This window comes from Lemur catta, chromosome 1 (assembly GCF_020740605.2).
Source record: "Lemur catta isolate mLemCat1 chromosome 1, mLemCat1.pri, whole genome shotgun sequence".
In the NCBI taxonomy this organism is placed as follows: Eukaryota; Metazoa; Chordata; class Mammalia; order Primates; family Lemuridae; genus Lemur; species Lemur catta.
Genome location: NC_059128.1, coordinates 160,319,114 through 160,339,214, shown reverse-complemented (window position 1 = coordinate 160,339,214; position 20,101 = coordinate 160,319,114). Strand labels below are relative to the sequence as shown.

The 20,101-nt window shown below is 35.0% G+C and overlaps 1 protein-coding gene across 1 annotated transcript in view; it reads left to right on the top strand.

Annotated features, from left to right (window-relative positions):
- KCNH8 (potassium voltage-gated channel subfamily H member 8) overlaps window positions 1-20,101 on the top strand; it is a 347,364-nt gene that overhangs the window by 210,624 nt on the left and 116,639 nt on the right. The window contains exons 6-7 of the mRNA XM_045555829.1: window positions 13,762-13,919; window positions 18,339-18,546. Coding sequence (XP_045411785.1) covers window positions 13,762-13,919; window positions 18,339-18,546 — 366 coding nt within the window. The remainder of the gene's footprint in view (window positions 1-13,761; window positions 13,920-18,338; window positions 18,547-20,101) is intronic.

Genomic DNA, 20,101 nt, shown 5'->3' with positions numbered 1-20,101 from the left:
TTCTGGATTTTCTATTATTCTCCACCAGTCTATGTGTCTCTTTTTATACCAATACCATGCTGTTTTATTTACTATAGCCTTGTAATATATTTTGTAGTTAGGTTATGTGATGTCTCCAGCTTTGTTCTTTTTTGCTCAGGATTGCTTTGGCTATTTAGGTAGTTACTAATTCTTAATACGTTATGTACCATTAAGCAAATGGCAGGTAGCTTGGGAAATCTTTCAGGTTTTAGTGCCCAGCCCAGGCACAACAAGAGCTTATCAAGGCCCCCCAAACAGCACACTAGAGTGATCATGGGATAGGCTCAGCAAATCTAAATGCTACATGTTAGAATGCTATCGTTCTCTGATGACAACCCAAAAAGAGATATTTATGGACATGCAGGGGAATGTGTAGATGCTACAGCCTCAACTCAGCTAGAAATACTGGTCACCAGGCAATTACAAATCTTTCTTACCAGTTAACTAGTAAGAATTACTTAATTCTTACTAAATAATTTAATTTAATTATATCATGCCTAATGTAAATCTAATACCATGCTTTGGGTGATGAAAGGGTACTGAAAAAATTGAAGGCATTCTCCATATGTTCAAGAAGTTTATACAACTATTAGGGAAATTTATCTAAGCATGGAAACCTATTAGCAAATAATAAAAGAGCAGTGGAAGCCTTGTTCCACATCCAGGAAGACATTTGTGGTGTATTTTGAAATAGACAGAGGGTTGGATCATATAAGCCATTGAATGTGAAGGTTTGATCAGAGAAGAAAAATTGATAAGAAAGTAAGCATAAGAGACCATGAGTGCTGAGCACTGGGAATGAGGAGAAGAAGCGTGCCAAGGCAGCAATGAGAAAGAAGCTGTGTTTGTGGTTATTCACCCATTCATAATTCTATCTACACCTAGGCTTACAGGCCATAGGAAGTTTATTGCTGGAGTGGAATGTTTCAAGTGACCTTCCATCTTTCATGAATAAGGCCATTGGATAAAGATCATACTCTTAGAAGCAGGATTGAGCACAAACACACAACATATTCCTGGTATTTGGTTCCTGAGAGACTTAAGAATCCAAGGATGGTTGTAGTAATAAAAGGATGTTTTCTTTATCTGAGATATATTTAATGATAAAGAATGATCTGTTCTTTGAAATTCAAAGTCACCTGGCTGTTCTATATTTTATTTACTGAACCTGGCAAGTACATACAGAGGTGAACTCTACGGATAGTATTAATGCCTTAGCTTTAACAAGCAACACCAGGAGGCTCAATGCCCTGGAGCAGCTGCAAGAATGGTGCATATTGAGAGGATGTTGATCAATATTTGACTACGGACTGAAAAAGAAAAACTGCTACTTATGAGTACTGCCATCCTTGGTAGAAGCTGGAGAACCCGGTGAGTCCCTTGTCCATAATGATAAAAAGTAATATTTTGATTGGAATACCAAGACCAATCACCAAAACACTATTCTCCTGGAACTGGGAACTGTTCAAATGCTAAGTTAATGAAAGGAAGAGGGCAGTAGGTTTGCTTTGTGTATGAGTTAGTGTTAATAAGCTGTTTTAACAAGAGCTGCAATAAGAATTCAGTGGTTTACAAAGAAATAAAAATTTATTTCTGTGTCACCTAGTGTTTTGGAGAGTATATTGAAGACTAGTAAGGAGAAGTGTGTGTGTGGGGGGGGGTTTCTACAAAACTCTTACAGTCTCTTTAAGGACTTAGACTGACAGTGGTTCTACTGTCTTTAATGGGTGGCTTCTACGGCCACTTCGTTTGTCTTCATTCCAGCCAGCAGAAACAGAAAAGCAAAAGCACATGAAAAAGCAAACATGCTCAATTTTATGGCAAACCATAAAATTTCCACATATCACTTTCATTGCAACAGCCTAGTCATGTGACCATACTAGTTGCAGAAGTGGCTGGGAAGTGTCATCTCAGCTACAATCCTATTACTCTGCAGAAAGGATAACATGGAATTTTGGGGGACAGCTGGTTTTTGCCACTATATTTCTCTTTATGTATAGACTTGCATTACAGGGCTTTTGGATTGAACAGAAAGATAGAAAAGGAAAACAAGGGACTATTTTAAATCTTAGAGGCAATTTTCCCCATCATTTGACTCAAAAAAATATGGGGTAAGATAAGAGATAAGGGATCACATTCTGCAATGCCCTGAGTTGCTCTCGGTTCCTTTGCTTCTCCTGTGGAGTGGGAATGTTGTTGATTTGAATGTGATTTTAGTATTTTAAGGAATGTAATGACATGGCCACTGGATACAAGCCACACTATTTAACTGAAGATGCCACAATCTATTTTAATGCTAAAATAAAATGTGATACATTGGATTTAATGAAGATGATATGTTGTAATGATATACTTTATGGTGATTCAAGTTCCTCTTGGTGTAAGTTTGACTCTACATGAATTACTCTCTACTCATGGGCTTCAGAACCTAGTATCAACATAAAATGAAAATCATCTACCTGCAAAATAAATAAACATACTATTTCTCCACAGTCATTAGGAGTTTGGCTGTTGCATGTTTTACATGTATTTAAAGTCTTGTGTATTACAAGATACCAAGCTGATTCTTCCCAAGTGGTGAGGCCTATAGGTAAACAAACACAAGTAATTTATATGCTCATTAAAGGTATCAGATAAAAGAAAATAGGAAAAACAGTGAACAGCTTTGAAGGGTAGTATTTGATCAGATCAGCCCCTGTCTTGAACAACTTTATTAAGATAATACAAATGAATTCTTACTTATCACCAAGAATGTATTTTCTTAACAGATTGAAAATTTGAATTGACCATACATATGAAAACATTGAATATATCTGATTATAATTGAAATATATACAGAGTACATGGCCAATAACAATTCTAAAGCAGCTTAAGAGCCAGTTATGTTCAAATCTCTTGAATGGCAAGGGAAATAGTCTTGCTTGTATTTAAATATGTATTCAGAATAGTATCTGTATTGATGACCATTCAAATGCTAAATAAACAAACAGCATTGGCTTGAGTAATAGCATACATCAAAATCACCCCAAGTCAAGCAACATGCTAGTGACAGCCAAATGCCACATTTGCATTACTCAATTTTATTGGAGTTATGGGTCAGAAATAACTTCTCAGAATAGAACTTCAGTTGTACAGTTTGTGACAGTGTTCAGTCCTGAGTAAACTGGATTTTGTAACACCTTCTAACTCTAGCCCTGATAAAGACAATGTGGTTTCATCCATATTGCTAGGGAAAAAAAATAGTAAAACAATCTTGGTGTAATAAAAGATTAACTTGAGGATAAGACTTTTCCTGAGTACTTGAGTAGATCATTTTTAACAAATAACTGTGTTTATGTAAAGTTTTGGTTATTAGTCTTTACATCAACAACCTGTACCCTATGAATAATAAGCAGAGAAACATACAGGGTTGGTAGATTTTGAGAGTTATGTTTTGTCCTCTCTGGAGTATCACTGAGAAGCTCTAGATACCATATTTTATTTACATAAATAGATACAAGGACAGTTTCTTTCCTTCTGTCCAGAAATAATGTACAATGAGAATAAACTTTGTAAAAACTTAAATGTGAAATATGAACAAAAAAAAAATAACTGGCAACTTCACATTTCTTTTGAAGTTTTACTGTACATTTCCAATCCATAGATTTAACCTCCTGAAACACATCTTTCACCCTAAGTGTGACTACAACCCAGGTATAACTTGGTTCTAACTAGTTCTGGAATTCCTCCTGGCCCATTCAAGTCTTGCTTTTTTTTGTTGAGTTCCACATGTGGCTATTTGAATTTTGCTTGTCTTGTTATTTCCTTTCTTGGCTTTGGTAATCCAGCTACCACAATGAAATTCTTGGCTCTTAAATGCCTAGAGATATTGACTTGACGTCATTAAGCTGCTCCCTTTACTCAAACAACCCTAAGGAAGAATTAATAAAACATAGGCACTATTTTGCTTCCCAAATTGCCTTTTGGTTTCAGTGACTTGGATTATAGCACTAGAGCAAAGAACCACTTTGTACCCCAACTCTGGCACTATTGCTTGGTTCTATTCATACATTACCGAAATCAAATGAATGTGGCTTGATATTATTGATCTTTTTGTGATTTTTACTGTTCACAATGACTAAAAATAGACTGAATTATTGAAACCACAAGTAGAAATGTAATTGTAGCATAATAAAAATATGAGCAATTTCTACTGATGGCATTCACAAAAATAACTATGAAATCATAATGTGCTTAAGTAAGAATCTATTTTTCTCTTAATCAAGCATGGTTCCATTATTTCAAATACTGAATATTTTATTCTATTTCATTTTTAATATAACACTTTATATTTATGACTAAATCGTATCTAAATTTTGCTTTAAAAGTCAAATATATTACTCATATTTTAAATGCTCTTGAGAGTCCTTAAAATGGTTGCAATACATCTGATTCTGACTGTGCTGGAAAAGTGGAAAAGCTGGTATCTGTCAAGTAGACCATTGGAATAAAATATAGATACCACAAACAGATTACACATACATGATAACCTGATTTATGACAAAAGTGCCACTACAATGCTTTGGGGAAATGATGTTTTCAAAAATGATGCTAGATCAATTGGCTATTCATCTGGAAAATATAAATCTTGACTATTGCATCGCACCATATACAAAATCAATTGCAGATGGATTATAGATAAAATGTAAAAGTTAAAAAATAAAACTGTCAGAAGACATCATAATAGAATATCTTAATGATTTGGGGGTAGTCATAAATTACCTAAACAGGACAAAATTCTTATCCAGAATATATCATAACTCCTACAAATCAGAAAAAAAGGTGGGGGAGATTTTTATTAAACAAAAGTTCTGCATCGACACTTCATACAAGAGGATATATAAATGTGCAATTAGTATGTGCTCAATATCATTAATCATAAGGAAAATGAAAATAAGTTCACCACCACTAGAATGGCTAAAATTAGAAAAAGATAATTAAAAAATAGAAATTACTGAGGATTGGGGGAAGATATGGAGCAACCTGAAATTTTATACACTGTATGTAGGAATGTGAATTAATACAGTCTCTCTATACAGACACTGTTTGGCAGTGTCTACTAAAGTAGAATACAAACATACTTGATGACCCAGCAATTGGACTCATAGAATGACTGGAAATAACATAACTGTACAAAGAAAGATATATATATACGTGTGTGTGTGTGTGTGTGTGTACAGCATACAGACAAACTCTTAAAATATAAATTTCATCTCTACCACTTCCTAGTTGGGTAACCTTTGGCAAGTTAATTATCTAAGTTTGTAAGGTATCATTAAATGAACATACTACCTACTTTATAGTGACTACATGAGAATCAAAATAGCTAGCACATATAAAGCACTTAAAACAATCCCTGTCACAAAATAAAAAAATAATAAATGTTAGCTATTATTATTTTATTGTCACTTTAGCACCATTAGGTTATATGAATCAGGTCTGTAAAGTAACAATAAAAATAATAGTATTAATATGCTATGCAATTTAGATAAGTCATTCATTGACCCTGTTTCTCAGTTTTGAAGCCTGTGAAGTAGTAGTAGTAATAACAGTTGTAGTAGTGATAACAATGACAATACCTGCCCAGTTGTCCACAATCCACAAAGTTGGACTCCATATTCTACACCGTTAGCCACTCTGCTCTATGGCCTTTTAGAAATACCTCGTAGTCAGGATGGGCTGGGGTTTGCTGTGGTAACAAGCAACCTCAGCATCTCAGTGGAATATGAGTCAAAGGCTTATGTCTCACTTGTGCTGTGTATTCATTGTGGGTTAGCCATGGGCTCTGCCTATTGTATTCACTCAGGCACTCACGCTGACAGAAGGTCCATCCTCCCATGTGCTTCCATAATCATCAAAGCAGGGAGAAGAAAATGGGAGCTCTCAAAATTTTGCATAGAAGTATTCCAGGTTCCTCCTGATCTCACAATTTTGGCCAAAGCAGATCACAGGGACATACCTAATCTCTTCAGATGGTAGGGAAATATAATCATACCAGGTTGTAGAGAGCTGTAGTATTTGGTAAATAGCACTAAAGACTATCGTAAATACTAAGGGTATTATTTTCCTCAAATATGAAAATGAATGTAGTAGTTCTAATTAAAATATAAAGAGCTATGTAACTATTAAAAATGTTATCTAGTCTAAAATTTTTCTCCCTAATGAGCATATATGTGGGATTTCATATTGGAACAAACATTAATTATATTAACACTGTTTTATTATTTATTGCATTTTTCATTAATTGTAAGTTTGTAACTTGGATAATGAATATTTACTTCAAATGAAATTAATAGACCTCAATTATTAATTTTTTAAATTGCATGACTGAATATTATATTTTCTATTGTTATAATACTTAAAGTTGGAAACTTTACCACCTAATAACTATACCTATATACAGAATATATGTCAAGACTTTATATAATTAAGTAAGAATATGCTTAAATCAAGGCTTTTCAGTATATTTATGTTTAATCATTAAATTATTTTTACTAAAAATGATCCAATAATTGCAAAGTTCAGTATCTAATTTGGAGTTACACATCACTGAAAAAGTGAATAACTTGTAGGGAGCCAAAATAGGTAGTTGTTATGCATACCAATAAGCATGTTATGTGGAAGTCATTTGATATGGTAAACTTATATAAACTTATATAACAAAATGAAAGCAATATCAGTATAATACAAATAATTAGTCATAACTATAAGTGGGCTGGGGTTAGCAGAGATACACTGGGAGAGTACACTTTCTGCTTTGACCCACCAGAAAATTCAGAGATGGTACTTACTTATACATTTAAAGGTGCAATGACATCAGATAATAAAAATATGAAAACCCTTATTTACCAGAAAAAAAGCCATGCTTCTTTCAGATGCGCTGTTCGTCCCTGAGTGCCAGGGCTCTCCACAAGGCAAAGAACACAACATGTCCTCAATAGCAACATATTATGGTACAAAAATATATTGAAAAGCTGAAAGATACAGCTATGCTTTAGTTCTTCCAATAAGAATATAAGCAGTCTGTTGGGAGCAATACATATGAAAAACACCACCATTTGGGGTTTTAAGTTGGCAAAAGTTCACTTCAGTAAATGGTAATGAAAAGTTTTTTAAAGAATACTCCCTAACTGAATAAGGCTGCATTACTAGAAATATTAAAACAAATTCCAAATGCATTACTAGAAGGATTATACTCCCACCCAATTGGCAAAAATTGCAAAGTCTGGTACTATCAAGTGTTGGCAAGGCTATGGAGGAACAAGAACTCTGGAAGCACAGCCAGTAGGAATTGAACATATTTGCTACTGTCTCCCACACTGGCCGGACTATATCTGTGATGGTAAATTTAATTCTAAGTACCTTGTAAGAGTGATTTTCTCTTTCTTTTCTTTTTTGTGTTAAAGATTTGAAAATTTCTTTTCAAAATACAAACTGATGAGAAGGCTTATTGTGGAAAATCAACCGTATCAGTAAGAGACAGTTAAAGAAATGAAGTTCAGCCCAGGGAGGAGAGATGGACTTGATGGCTGATCCTGAAGATTTATAGAAAGGACTTCTGAGTGGGAAAGGACAATGTAGGCCGTGCTGCTGATGAGGACAAAACTAGAACCACGGCAAGGGAGTTATGTGATTTAAGGGAAGTAAGAATTATGTAATGACAGATGTGGCCACCTAATACATGCTGGTCTCAGAAAGCAGAGGGCATCAGTGACTAGTTGACTGTGTCCTTATCAAGGAGGATGTGGGTGGGATTCTTGCCTTGGGAATGACATTAGGATAGAGGATGTCTGGGTCTCTTGCCTTCTATGTGGGTCCATATGGTATTGATGTTGACGGGCAAAACATGTAAGAGTCCACCATGATGACATTGACCCCACTGATACGAAACAGAAGCCACTACCAGCATCAACCACCCCTCAATCCACCTGGTTGCCTTTTTTTAAGCTTCATTTTTTATTCTAAATGTAGTTCTTAAGTTCTTAAATGCTGTTTCTTACTGGGCCTACTGCTCTTTCTTTTCTGTAAACCTTTCACTTTAAGGTAAGCAAGAGGAACAAATGCTGACAAGATGAGTAAAGGTCAAGTGATATAAAAGTCTCATCCCTTAGTACTGGCAATCAATTGTAATCATTCTTAGGGTTGTTAGTCCCTCAAGCATCTTCATTAATCAGCTCTCTATTCATTCTTCCTACACCTTCTAGCTCAAATTTGCTTAACGTCATACTGTGTTCGAAGGAGTGCCTCATAAGCAATGAAAAAAGACAGGAGTATCTTTAGAATATTAGTTGGCAGCTGGTTTAGTTAAATATCTCTCCACCCATGCTGTACTACATTGATCAATTTTTTAAGAAATGGCTAAATGAAGATATTAATTATTCGTATGTGGTGCATATGCTCTCATGCACACCATTATATCTTAATTTACTTTTTAATGAGTAAGCCAATATGATTTTAAAATTATTTCCCATCTGGCATGCCTGCTAATAAAGAAAAGAAATCTACTAATTTATGCCATTTTGAATTTAACCTCTTTTTTGTACTTTCTAGTTGCATCGCTCTTGAGGAAATCAAATAAGAAAAAATGGATTTATCCTCCCTGCATTTTAATATACATACATAACCATTTAGTGTGGGAGAGAAGTGAAACACTTATTTTTGGAGTTCTTAACAATATGAAAACAGAATATGTACATAGTTTTCTCTTGATTATTTTTCCTTCTTTTAATCATACTATGTAAAACTGAAACACAACAAGGCAATTATTATTCCAAAAAATAATTGTCATCTAAACCATCAGAGAAGTCGGTTATATTCTGCTTCAATTTGGTGGGTATATTATGGTCAATTTGGGAGGAATTCTGTAAACCACATTGAATGTGTCCAGTAATTCTCTATTGCCCTGCTCATTAACTCATTGCACGTGATACCTGTACCAGGTACCACAACGGATTATTTATGCATACACAAACCAGACATTAGGCTTTCTAGATGGCAAATCCTTTTTGGTTAATTTGTGATGGATTTTTAAAATTCAAATTCTGTGTTTGTTTTGTACTTATGGACAATTGTGCAAATTGATAATAAATGGACTTAACAAGAAAATGACTTATAAAAATTTATATATTAATGAATACATTTTCATGTGTTCAACTTTATGTTATACTTATGCTTTCTCAATGTCTCAAAATGAAAACTATATTGCTGCCTTTCAGGTGGGTTATGGATTGTCTGGAGGAGACCATATTCTTATTATAATATATGAATAAGTCACTGATATAATTAGCCAACAATACAAAAATCTTAAAGGGAGAGAGAGACAGCCACAAGGGGAGGAGCAGCTACATCCAATGTTTATGAAGATCTACTTTGTTCCTGTAATTTTCTCATGAGGGCTGTGAGATCTAGAATGTTCTTTTCTTCCTCATCGCAGTCTTATATATTTTATTCTATCTTCCTTCACTCTCAAAGAAGAACTTGTACTACCCATCTCTACCCTTCTATTTGAGGGAATATTTACAAATGTTGAGTTCTCTTGGTTTTTGAACAATACCCCTACATCCTTATCACTGGAGAGAAAGCAGAGTGAGTTCTCAGTTGTCCCTGAACAAAAGTTTAGTCCTTGTATTTCCAGAATCAAAGACAGTTCATTTCCCTACATTTAATTCTTTGACTCTGATTTAATATTCTTTTACCTGGGCAGTGCTGATGCTGAATTGGATCTAAGGACTACAATCAGAAATGCATTTCCTTGCATCAACCTATTGTTATTTCCTCTAAAATATATTTAGAAGCTCAGCAATCATTTAGATAATGGAAAGCAAATGGAATTGAGTGTCAAAAGATATCCTGCCTCTCTGTTGCTGTCTGAATGACTTCAAGCAATTTATTGAAATCTTCTGAGTCACTGGTAAAATGCAAGTTGTAGTAGTGCACCTGAAAGAGATGGCATGCAAAAAACACAAATTAATTTAATTTTAAAAAATGTTTTGTTAATACACCAGAACTATGTCTATTCTTATGTGTAGGACAAAAATAGTTTTTTATTTTGAAATCAGCTATCCAAAAATGATAAAAATGATTGGATAAACTTAGACCTTGCACAATTGTACCATAGTCTTGGAAACCTTAGAATATGATATATATTTAGATTTTTTTCCCCTGAAAATAAACCTAGAAGTATTTAAGTATTTTAAAAATAAATTTGCAGGCATAGATTTTTAAAAAGCATTTATTCTTTTACTATTATCTCTATTTGTGTCATAATCACTTCTTTAATATCTAAATTTAGCCTATTTATTTTCATCCAACTCAATTGAATAAAGAATTATTTTTTAAAAGCTCTCTAAACTGATACTCTGTAATGACTCATCCAAGAAAATACTTGTTCTCTTCAGAAGTCTCAACCTCTATTTTGTTCTTTACTCAACCACATAGTTAACCACACAGCTTTAAAGATGTTTGCTGTCTCCATCAACAATATGTCACTTACTTGATTCACTCTTCCATTCATGGGAGTGCCCCAGGTATGTGGATGATGGCAGGGGGCTTTCTATGAAATTTATGGCAGACCTGATGACCAGTTAGTAAATATACAAGGAATGTGTCCCCTCAATTTTATAATGAATTTATGGACTTACCTCAGCCTATGTTGCAGAAACCAAAGATCACTAGAGGGCTTACTAAGCAACTCTGGATTTCTCACTCAAGATGAGAACCTAAATGCTTTACCTCAGCTTCCTTTTGGAAACCATGAAATTAAAGTCTCTGCTTTATTTCAAAGTTGGTAACCTGAGCTGTTAAATTGTTTTGCTAATGCAGAAGTGCATAAGCCTAGAAAGTTAAAGAGGAAGAATGAAGAATTTACATGCTACCCTCTCAGGCCGATGGCATTCACTGTGCTCCTGTATGCTCCTTGTTGGCCATGCTTCAATGATGCATTGGTGCTTCGCCACAGTAGCATTTTTACTCTAGAAATCACCTGGGATTGTTTTTATCCTATGGGAATGCTTTATCTATTAGCTTCGTCCTTTCATATCCTCAATATTAATAATCTAGAGTTTTTGATAGAAATATGACTTCTAATAATGCCATTTTGAAAGTTAAATCATTCACAATAGACTACAGAACTATTGTTTTCTTTTTGGGTCACTCAGAACTTGCTTTCAGTCCTGGGATGAGACTAGTCTCTATTAAGGCACCAAAACACAATGCACTGAATTGGAAATCAGGAGACTTGGATTTGAGTCTTTTTTTTTCATTAACTCACTGAGAAATTTAATACTGTGCTTCAATTTTATCATCTGTGTGAACCTGGGAAAGTCACCTGAGCTCATTTATGCCTCAATTTCCTCATCTGTAAAAGGAAATAATAGAAATGACTACCTCTTAGCATTGTTGCAAGGAGTCAATGAGATTATGATTATAGAGGGCTTAGAACTAAACTCGACTCATACTAAGAACCCATGTGTTATCTATAATAACAATAATCTGTTTTGTCATAACTCATGTATCTTACCTCACAAGGCTATAATGAAAATCAAATGATGTGTGTTGTGTTAGTTTTTTATTCCTGCATAGTATATGACCTAAAATTTAGCTTAAAACAACACTTGTTCACTACCTCCCAGTTTCCACAGGTCAGGAATCCAGGGATGGCTTAGCTGAATTCTCTGTTCAGGAGTTCAAAAGGTTGAAATCAGGGGGTCAGCTCAGTTGTATTTCTTTCTGGAGGTCAGGATCCTCTCTTTGAAGCTCATGAGGCTGTGGGAAGCATACGTTTTCTTGTGGTTGTAGGACTAAGATCCCCATTTTCTTGCTAGAGGTTGCTCTCAGCAACTAGAGGCTGCCTGCTGTTCCCTGCCACGTGGCCCTCTCCTGGGCCACCAGAAGCATGTCTCAGTGACTTACAATCCTTTGCCACCAGTTGGAGAACACTCCCTGCTTTTATAGGGCTTGCCTGATTGGGTCAGCCTATCCAGAAAAATCTCCTTTTTGCCATATAAGATAACCTAATCATGGATTGACATTTCAACACGTTCATAGGTTTTACCTTCACAAGAAGAGATCATATGAGGGCAAGGGTTATCAGGATTTATCTTAGAATTCTGCCTTCCACAAATGTGAGCATGAAGTGGAAAATAAAAATGTTATACAAATATAAAGTGAGCATTATCATGAGTATTTTTTATCATTGTCATCATCATGAGCATTATGATATCAACAAATTCTTTTGTTGTTGTTTGTTTGTTTTAGAGGCAAGGCCTTATTATGTTACTCAGACTGGAGTGTAGTGCAGTGCAGTGGCTATTAACAGACATAATCATAGTGCACTATAGCCTCGAACTCCTGGGCTCAAATGATGCTCCTACCTCAGCTTTCCAAATGGCTGGAACTACAGGTGCCCACCACTGGGCCTGGCACATCAACAAATTCTTAACGTCATATAACACTGTTCTACTTATTTTCAGTAGTTTAAACTAGCTGTAAAGAGTATCCCAGTTCATCTGATAATTATGTATCTCGGAGCTTAGCCTTGACATCATAACTCCTTAAATTCCTAGTCTCATTGACTAATACATTTATTCCCTGAATTGCCTCCTTTGATCCTTGACTAACTGAACCAAGGGAACTCCCCCAAAATAAAGTTCCATGGAGAAATCTCTTTCTGTTGGAATCACCAGTCTATAAAATGCTCAACAATTATCACCCTTACATGTGTGCACCAATTCTAAAATTCCCTGTGGCCCAGTTGTACTGAATCTTAAAACAAATCAAGGTAGTATTTTCCAATGTTTTAATGATATTTAAGCCAGGAACTAAAACAGTAGTCTCAGAGATGTTTATTCTTAAGCAGCAGGAGTGAGCTTAAGATGGCCCACTTGGCAATGGCTTTGTCATTTGACCAGCACTCTTGAGGACCTTGTATATTGTAAAAAGCTCCATAATATATGCTTAAAGTCTGATGTAGGGAAAGGTTGAAAATGATTACATCTTCCATTAAAGTAGAATGATGAAATTTACCCTAGAAATCTAAACAAGCAATTGCTCATACTTTGATAATAGGAGCGCCTTCATGGCAAGGATGAATCCCATATTCACATAGAGATTGGCAGAACTTCTGTACACAGAATTAAGTAGTTTTGCATAAAATAAGGAAAAAAGACTTCAAATTATATATGTTTAAAATTGTCCTGCCATTGATGGCAATATGATCTTCAGTGAATTATTTTTTCTTCCTGGGACTCAATTTCTGCCTCTTTAGCATAGGAGTAATACTGCCTACTTTAGATTAAGTGAAATTACTTATGCCAAGTTCTTAGAACAATGTCTGGTACATAGTGAACACTTAGTAAGTGATGACTATTATTGTTATTGCTATGATTATTTATTGCAATTATCTTAACACATGTCTCTATGCCTGCAACATACTAAGTGCTCAGAAAATATTACTTTCTTAACCCTTCTTCAATATCTGTTGTTGAGTTGAACTGTATCTATCAAGAAGAGTATTTTGGATATGATCAATCTGAAATAGCTTAGATTACCATTTGCCTAAATTTATCTAACTTGATACAATTTTCTTCCTCCCTTCCTCCCTGCCTGCTTGCCTATCTGTCTTCTTTCTTTTCTTGTCTTTCCTTCGTTCCTTTTTCTTCTCCCTCTCTTCCCTTTCTTTCTCAATCTTTTATTCCCAAGCAGATATTATCTTAAATTTCCGAACAACTTACGTCAGCAAGTCTGGCCAAGTTATCTTTGAAGCAAGATCAATTTGCATCCACTATGTCACAACCTGGTTCATCATCGACTTAATCGCTGCCCTACCTTTTGACCTCCTGTATGCTTTCAACGTCACAGTGGTGAGTAAGGAGCTCCCTTCCACATGGCCTTTAAAGTTGGTTTGTATTTTACATGTTGAGGTTTTAAATGTTTGTGGCAATATGTGCTTTCAGGGTTTTGTGCCTTCTTTAATAAAGATGCTCAGGGGCCCAGTGATACATAGTCAAGATTCTCCAGTTGAGGAAGTTACTTCCTTTGGAATCAAATTTCCATTCCCTGTTTCCACTTATTTAAAAAATGCCCAGAACTAGGAAATACAAAAAGCCTAAATTTTTGTAAATACTAATTCACTAAACAAATCCTTTAATAAGAATTTAAGCATCACTTTATATTACCTAGGCAGATAATTGCCCCAAGAATTTGGTGGAGACTTTGAACATTTTTTCTCCTTTTATGATCTTTAACTCTCTACTTCTCAAGTATTTCATTATTTGTTGGCAAAACCAACTGAAGACTGATCAAGATAGAAAGAAATTCCAAAATTAAAATAAGGGAATTCAACCACTTATTAAAATCCTTGTAAACATATTAGATGGGACAGAAACCTAAATGACACAACTAACATAAAATTTGAGAATTCTCTTGAATTTGCATTAATACTGGTACCTTCTTCTCTTTCTTGCTCTAAATCTCTCATCCCCATGTCCCCTCACAGGAAAAAAAGTACGCCCACTTGTAGTAGTAGGTATTTTTACTATTTAATGGTTGATATTTTTATAAGTATTAAGTGCTTCCTTATAGAGAAACTTTTAGGGAGGCCATTTGTGTGGACCATTATGCAATTTTCCACTAGAGTAACCAATTTTAGCATGTAAAAATTTACTAAACATTAGTTCAAATTAAATAAATTTCCTAGTCAATTGAGAACTCTCCATAAAAATTATATTCTTTCTCAAAAATTTAGTGGAATAGTTTTCAATATTAAAGTAATCAGATGTTTCAAATACAGTTATTATTGACTTCAAAATGAACATAGAACTCTGATCCTGACTCATTAGTACAGACTTGTGCATTTGTTAATTGCCTGTACAATAGTATTTTTCCTTTCTTTTTCTTTCTTTTTTTGTTTTAAGTCGGGAGGTTGAGAATGTCAACTTCTTTAAAAGGTTTATGATTCAACTGAAAGGAAAGCTCCTGGAAAAAATCTAGTGTATATCAATCAGTGCTACATTGAATTGTTTTCCAGGTTTTCTAAAGTGCTTTCTAAGATTAAGTTTGACTAGATAAATGTACTATAATGAAAGTATAATGACTTAAAACAAGGCTTTCGCAAGACTGGAAAAGAAATCCAAAGTAAGTAATTCACAAAAGGTTAAAAAAAATTTCCAAATTCTCCTGGCGAAGTGTTAAATAAGTGATGTTTAATAGAATTTTAAATTAATTTGCTGCTTTGTTACTAAATACTAACATAATTTTCTATGTTCCATTTTTCTTTGGCTACTGAGCAAATAGAATAATTCAAAATATGATAGAGATAGATATAGCATATATTTATATATCATTAACATCCTCATTGCCTAAAATTAACATGATGGATAAAGAATTTTTTTAAAGTCTAATTCTCATGTTTTTATGAATTTCAAATACTTGTACACTTTCACTACTCTCCTGCTTTCTTGTCATCATTCTGTCTTAAGAAATCTGACACAAATGCTTTATAAAAATACAAGGTATAGATCACATCTGTGTCAAGAACAAAGAAAAAGAGGAAGGAATCTCTCTTTTATTGGTGATACTTCTCTGCTTTTCACAGGAGTGAGCATATGAGCATTTAAAAAGTTGACACATAAATGTGTTATGCCCCTCCAATAAGTTAGTCAGGATGAAATATTCTATTTGAACAGAAAAGCTTGTTCAAAATATTATATTGCCTTCTCTGGAAAACATAAGTTATGAGGAAAGCTTCTGAGTTATGCAGTAAAAACTTACCTAAATAAATAAATAAATAAATAACCAAAGATGTTTGTTTTCCAGATCTAAAATGTGTCCAGTTAGTGCATCTCCATAGATGACATTCAAAACTGTATTACAGCTATGGAAAAATGTACTGTATGCTTTGGCTTTGGCTCTGCTCACAATTGCTCACAGTAATTGTTCTAAGTACAGTTCACACACTTATTTATTGATATCTACTATGTATGTCACTATGAAAAGCACTATAAAAGATAAAATTATGAATAAGACATAGAAAGTGTGATGAGTAGAAAAGGCAAAAGTATGAATGCAAGTTTTATCACTTACCCTCTGAGCAACTTCCTTGGGGAAGTTAACATCAAAACAGGCCTAAAATGGGCATGAAAAATTCCTACATGGTTTTTGAGGGGCCTAAAAACATAATATTTTTGTCAGGTGCTTTGCTAAGTGTCTGACACCTAGGAAAACAGCAGTTCATGTTAGTTAGCAACCCCCCCACCATCTCTTCCCTAGTTGGTAGCCAGGAGGTGGTCATATCCACCAGGTAAATGGGGCAACTGCTACTTGATAGGGGGTTTTGCAGCCATATCAGTGACCAATTCAGAACAGCAATCCAGGAGTAAAAAGAAGCCTCTCTTTTTGTCACGTATACATTTCAATCTAAGTCAAATATGCTTCTTTCTTCTGTCATTCAGCAAGAGCCAAAATTTACATTTATAGCAGAAAGATGTGGACTCTGATAGGAGCAAGTATAATTTAAAAAAAAAAAATGTGCCAGCAAAATCACCAGGGCTGCCTCATCTGGTCACCCAAGTTCATGTTCCTTATCTTTCCAAATGACCCTTGCTCTCATGTAAGGGCAGCTCTACATTCTTCCCTCCGATATCCCCTTCCTGGTCAGAGAAAATGGGGAAACTGCATCAGTATGATGTGAGCAGATGGAGTCCTCTATTTGGGACTTCTGTTCCAGGTCTCATTTTACTTACAAAATTATCACCTATCAAATTCATCTCCATTCTCAGAATGTTCATAAAATAAACTCCATCCTCAGAATGTTCTCTGAACGACAGAGTAGAGATTGCAAAATCTTTGCCTGTGATCATCTAGCTAGCCAATAGCTTGAGAAATCATAGAAGAGACTTGGCTGTGATAGAGAAGAAAGTAAAATTTGACTCAGAAGAAAGACAAAAAGAAATAAAAGAGCACAACTAGATACCTGTTAAGTAACTGAAACGCCCTTACGATTTTATTGTATTTGTGTATAGGATAATTCACAAGATAATAGTTGAATACAATGTTATTGAATACCTATATCTATGCTGAGCTTGAGATATTTGTGTCTTAATAATTTATCCATTCACTTATTTAACAAATATTTATTGAGCACTTACTAAGTCTCAGGCACCCTTCTAGATATGTTTTCTTAGAGATAAGGGGAGATGGCTAGCAGGGGAGGAATTAGAAGTCACCTGACTCTGGCTAAATACAAAGGTAAACTTCCAAAAGATGCTGACCTTGTTTGTAATTATGTTTGTAAAGGAAAGAGTGTAATTAGTTCTAGCCATACAAATCACCTCCTTCGTCTCTATTTATGGTTTCCACAAAGAAGTGAGGCAAAGTCAAGCAATTTATCAAGCTCTACTTTCATAAGAGTTAATGTTTTATTTGTCTTTTCTATTTTAGAATGTTCTCTGAGGTTCTTTGAGGGTATGAAAAGAGTGTGTGTTATGTGCACCCCTTAATGATACTGACCATTCTGTTGGACACCAATGGTGCACATTTTTTAGTTGGACCCTGAAGTAAGGAAAATAACCCCTTAGCTACAAGCCTTACTGCTGTAGCACATGCAAAGGCAGGACCTAGGAGATTTCTCAAAACTGTTTGCTATCATTTCAATTCCTTAAGCATGTTTGAGAGTGAGCTCAGAATGTATATGCTTTAGGCAAATGTTTTCTGTGTCCACTGATAATGTTAGATGCAAGATGATGAAGGAGGTACTACCAGTACTTGTGAGCAGAACTTATTCAAGTTTGGTGGTTCTGCCCATTTTAAAAAATAAACCCTAAGTTATTTTTATTACCAATTACCAATTTCCAAGCTTTTACTTCAATTTATATGAATTATTGTTATAAAGCAACTCCCTTACTTGGGGAAGGTGAAGTAGTGTTGAAAGAAAATGTGTGTAAGGGGGTAGAGGCATCTTGTATGCAATCCTGATACCATAATGTGTTTCAGTCGTGTATCAGAATGTATAAAATTGTATGAAATCAAATAGTTAGAGAACAAGATAAATTCTAATTAAGTAAAGTAACTATTTACTAAAAGAAATTATCTTCCTTATCCTTTCTTGTATCCTAGCCTCCCTTATCCTATCACATCCTGATACAATATGCAGTCATTAAAGTGACCATGGTATTGAAATCATTATACTTAATTTCAAGGACTTTTCAAATTGGATGTAAGTTAATGTTGTGGCATGAGTTTAACCCACGCACCAAGTTGTGCTGCTGTGTCTCCTGCCACAGGTGTCTCTCGTGCATCTTCTAAAGACGGTACGGCTGCTGCGTCTCTTGCGTCTCCTGCAGAAGTTGGACCGTTATTCCCAACATAGCACAATCGTCCTGACTCTGCTCATGTCCATGTTTGCGCTCCTTGCACACTGGATGGCATGTATTTGGTATGTCATTGGAAAAATGGAGAGGGAAGACAACAGCCTTCTGAAGTGGGAAGTTGGTAAGTTTGTCACATTTTCCATTTTTTATGTTGAAAAGGAAGATTGTTTAGAATTTGGAAGAGGTGAGAGATGAGTCTGTAACTATATTCCTTCTTACTGTCAATTTGCTTCATTTATTTATCTGCATCCATGATACAAGCAATTCCTTTCAAAAAAGTGTTCTGTAACTACCTATGTTTCCAAAGATTGATGGGTTTAACTTTCAAGTTAAAGTAACTGTTCAAAATGACCTGCAAAGCGATAGAAGTGGTTAAATAAATAATGTGTGATCTCATCTTGACATGTTATGATGCAGGGATCATAATGGCAAATCACTGGGTAACTGGCCTGTCGCCCACACTACAGTATTTTAAGTCATAAGGAAAAGATCACTTGTATTTGAGGTGATGTGTTAATAGAAAAGATATCCCTACCATTCTTCCCTTTACAAGAGACAGAAAAAGCTGTCTTAATAGCACACTCTCCACATTTAGCACACTTAGAGAATGTGTGATGATGGAAAGGGCTGGATATTTACTAATATAATTTATAAAAGTTTGTGTCCCCATAATACATGGAAGTTTAAGAGAGACTTTCCAACTGTTACATAATTCTGCATAAATGAATCTGAAACACTATGCACATGAACACATTTTTAAACTTATGTCAACCACAGGAAATTTATAGAAAACGAAAATTCTCAAGACTATAACCCTCTGTCCTAAAATATCTGCATTCTTCTCACAGTCATACCCGTTAGGGAACTGTCATAGTACCCTATGTGGAATATTTTTTTTTCCTTAATCTACCATTTAATCAAAAGAATCTACTTCTTAGTTGGCTAGAAAATTCTTCACTTATCTTCTCTACCAAAAATCAATCTTGAACTTTTGAAAGAAACTCAGACCTTTGCACAGTAATAAAGTCACAGGAGACTCCCAAGAGAAAGAAATGCCCAAACTTTTCATACCAGCACTTAGTGTCAGAATGCATTTGGACACCCTACGTTGGCTCTCATAAACGCCACTCTCTCACCATAGGGCCCATACAGAGCCTTCAAAGGGCATCACTGGAGGATGAGCAGGAGACCTTAAGGAAGCAGGTTCAAGAAAATAATCTTCTGTCCAGTTTCTTAAAAATACCCCTACACATCTCAATTTTATTCCTGAGCTACACAAAGCAACTGATGTGTTCTGATAATTTTCAACTCAGAATAGTCTTCTTATCTTTCTTTTCAAAGCGCTTTTTCGATGCCTGCAGTGGGTCTCAATTCTGAAAAACAAAGGAAAGGGGGAAATAAAACTGCAGAGTGAAAGCAAAAATATACTAGATCAATGAAATCAGATGAGAAAGAGAGAAAAGGTTAAAAGGAGAATGAAAGTATGGGTTACACATGGATTAAAACGTTTTCCATCCTTCAGTATTTTTCCTTCTCTGTGACTTTGTCTTGAAGGCTTCCTCATCACATACTATGGCATTGCCCCGATGGTGTTCAGTGAATTACAGCATTAGCTCTCTGCCCTTTGTTTTGAGTGCATATTAAAATTCTGACTTGTGGTCAGCACCTGATTCCTT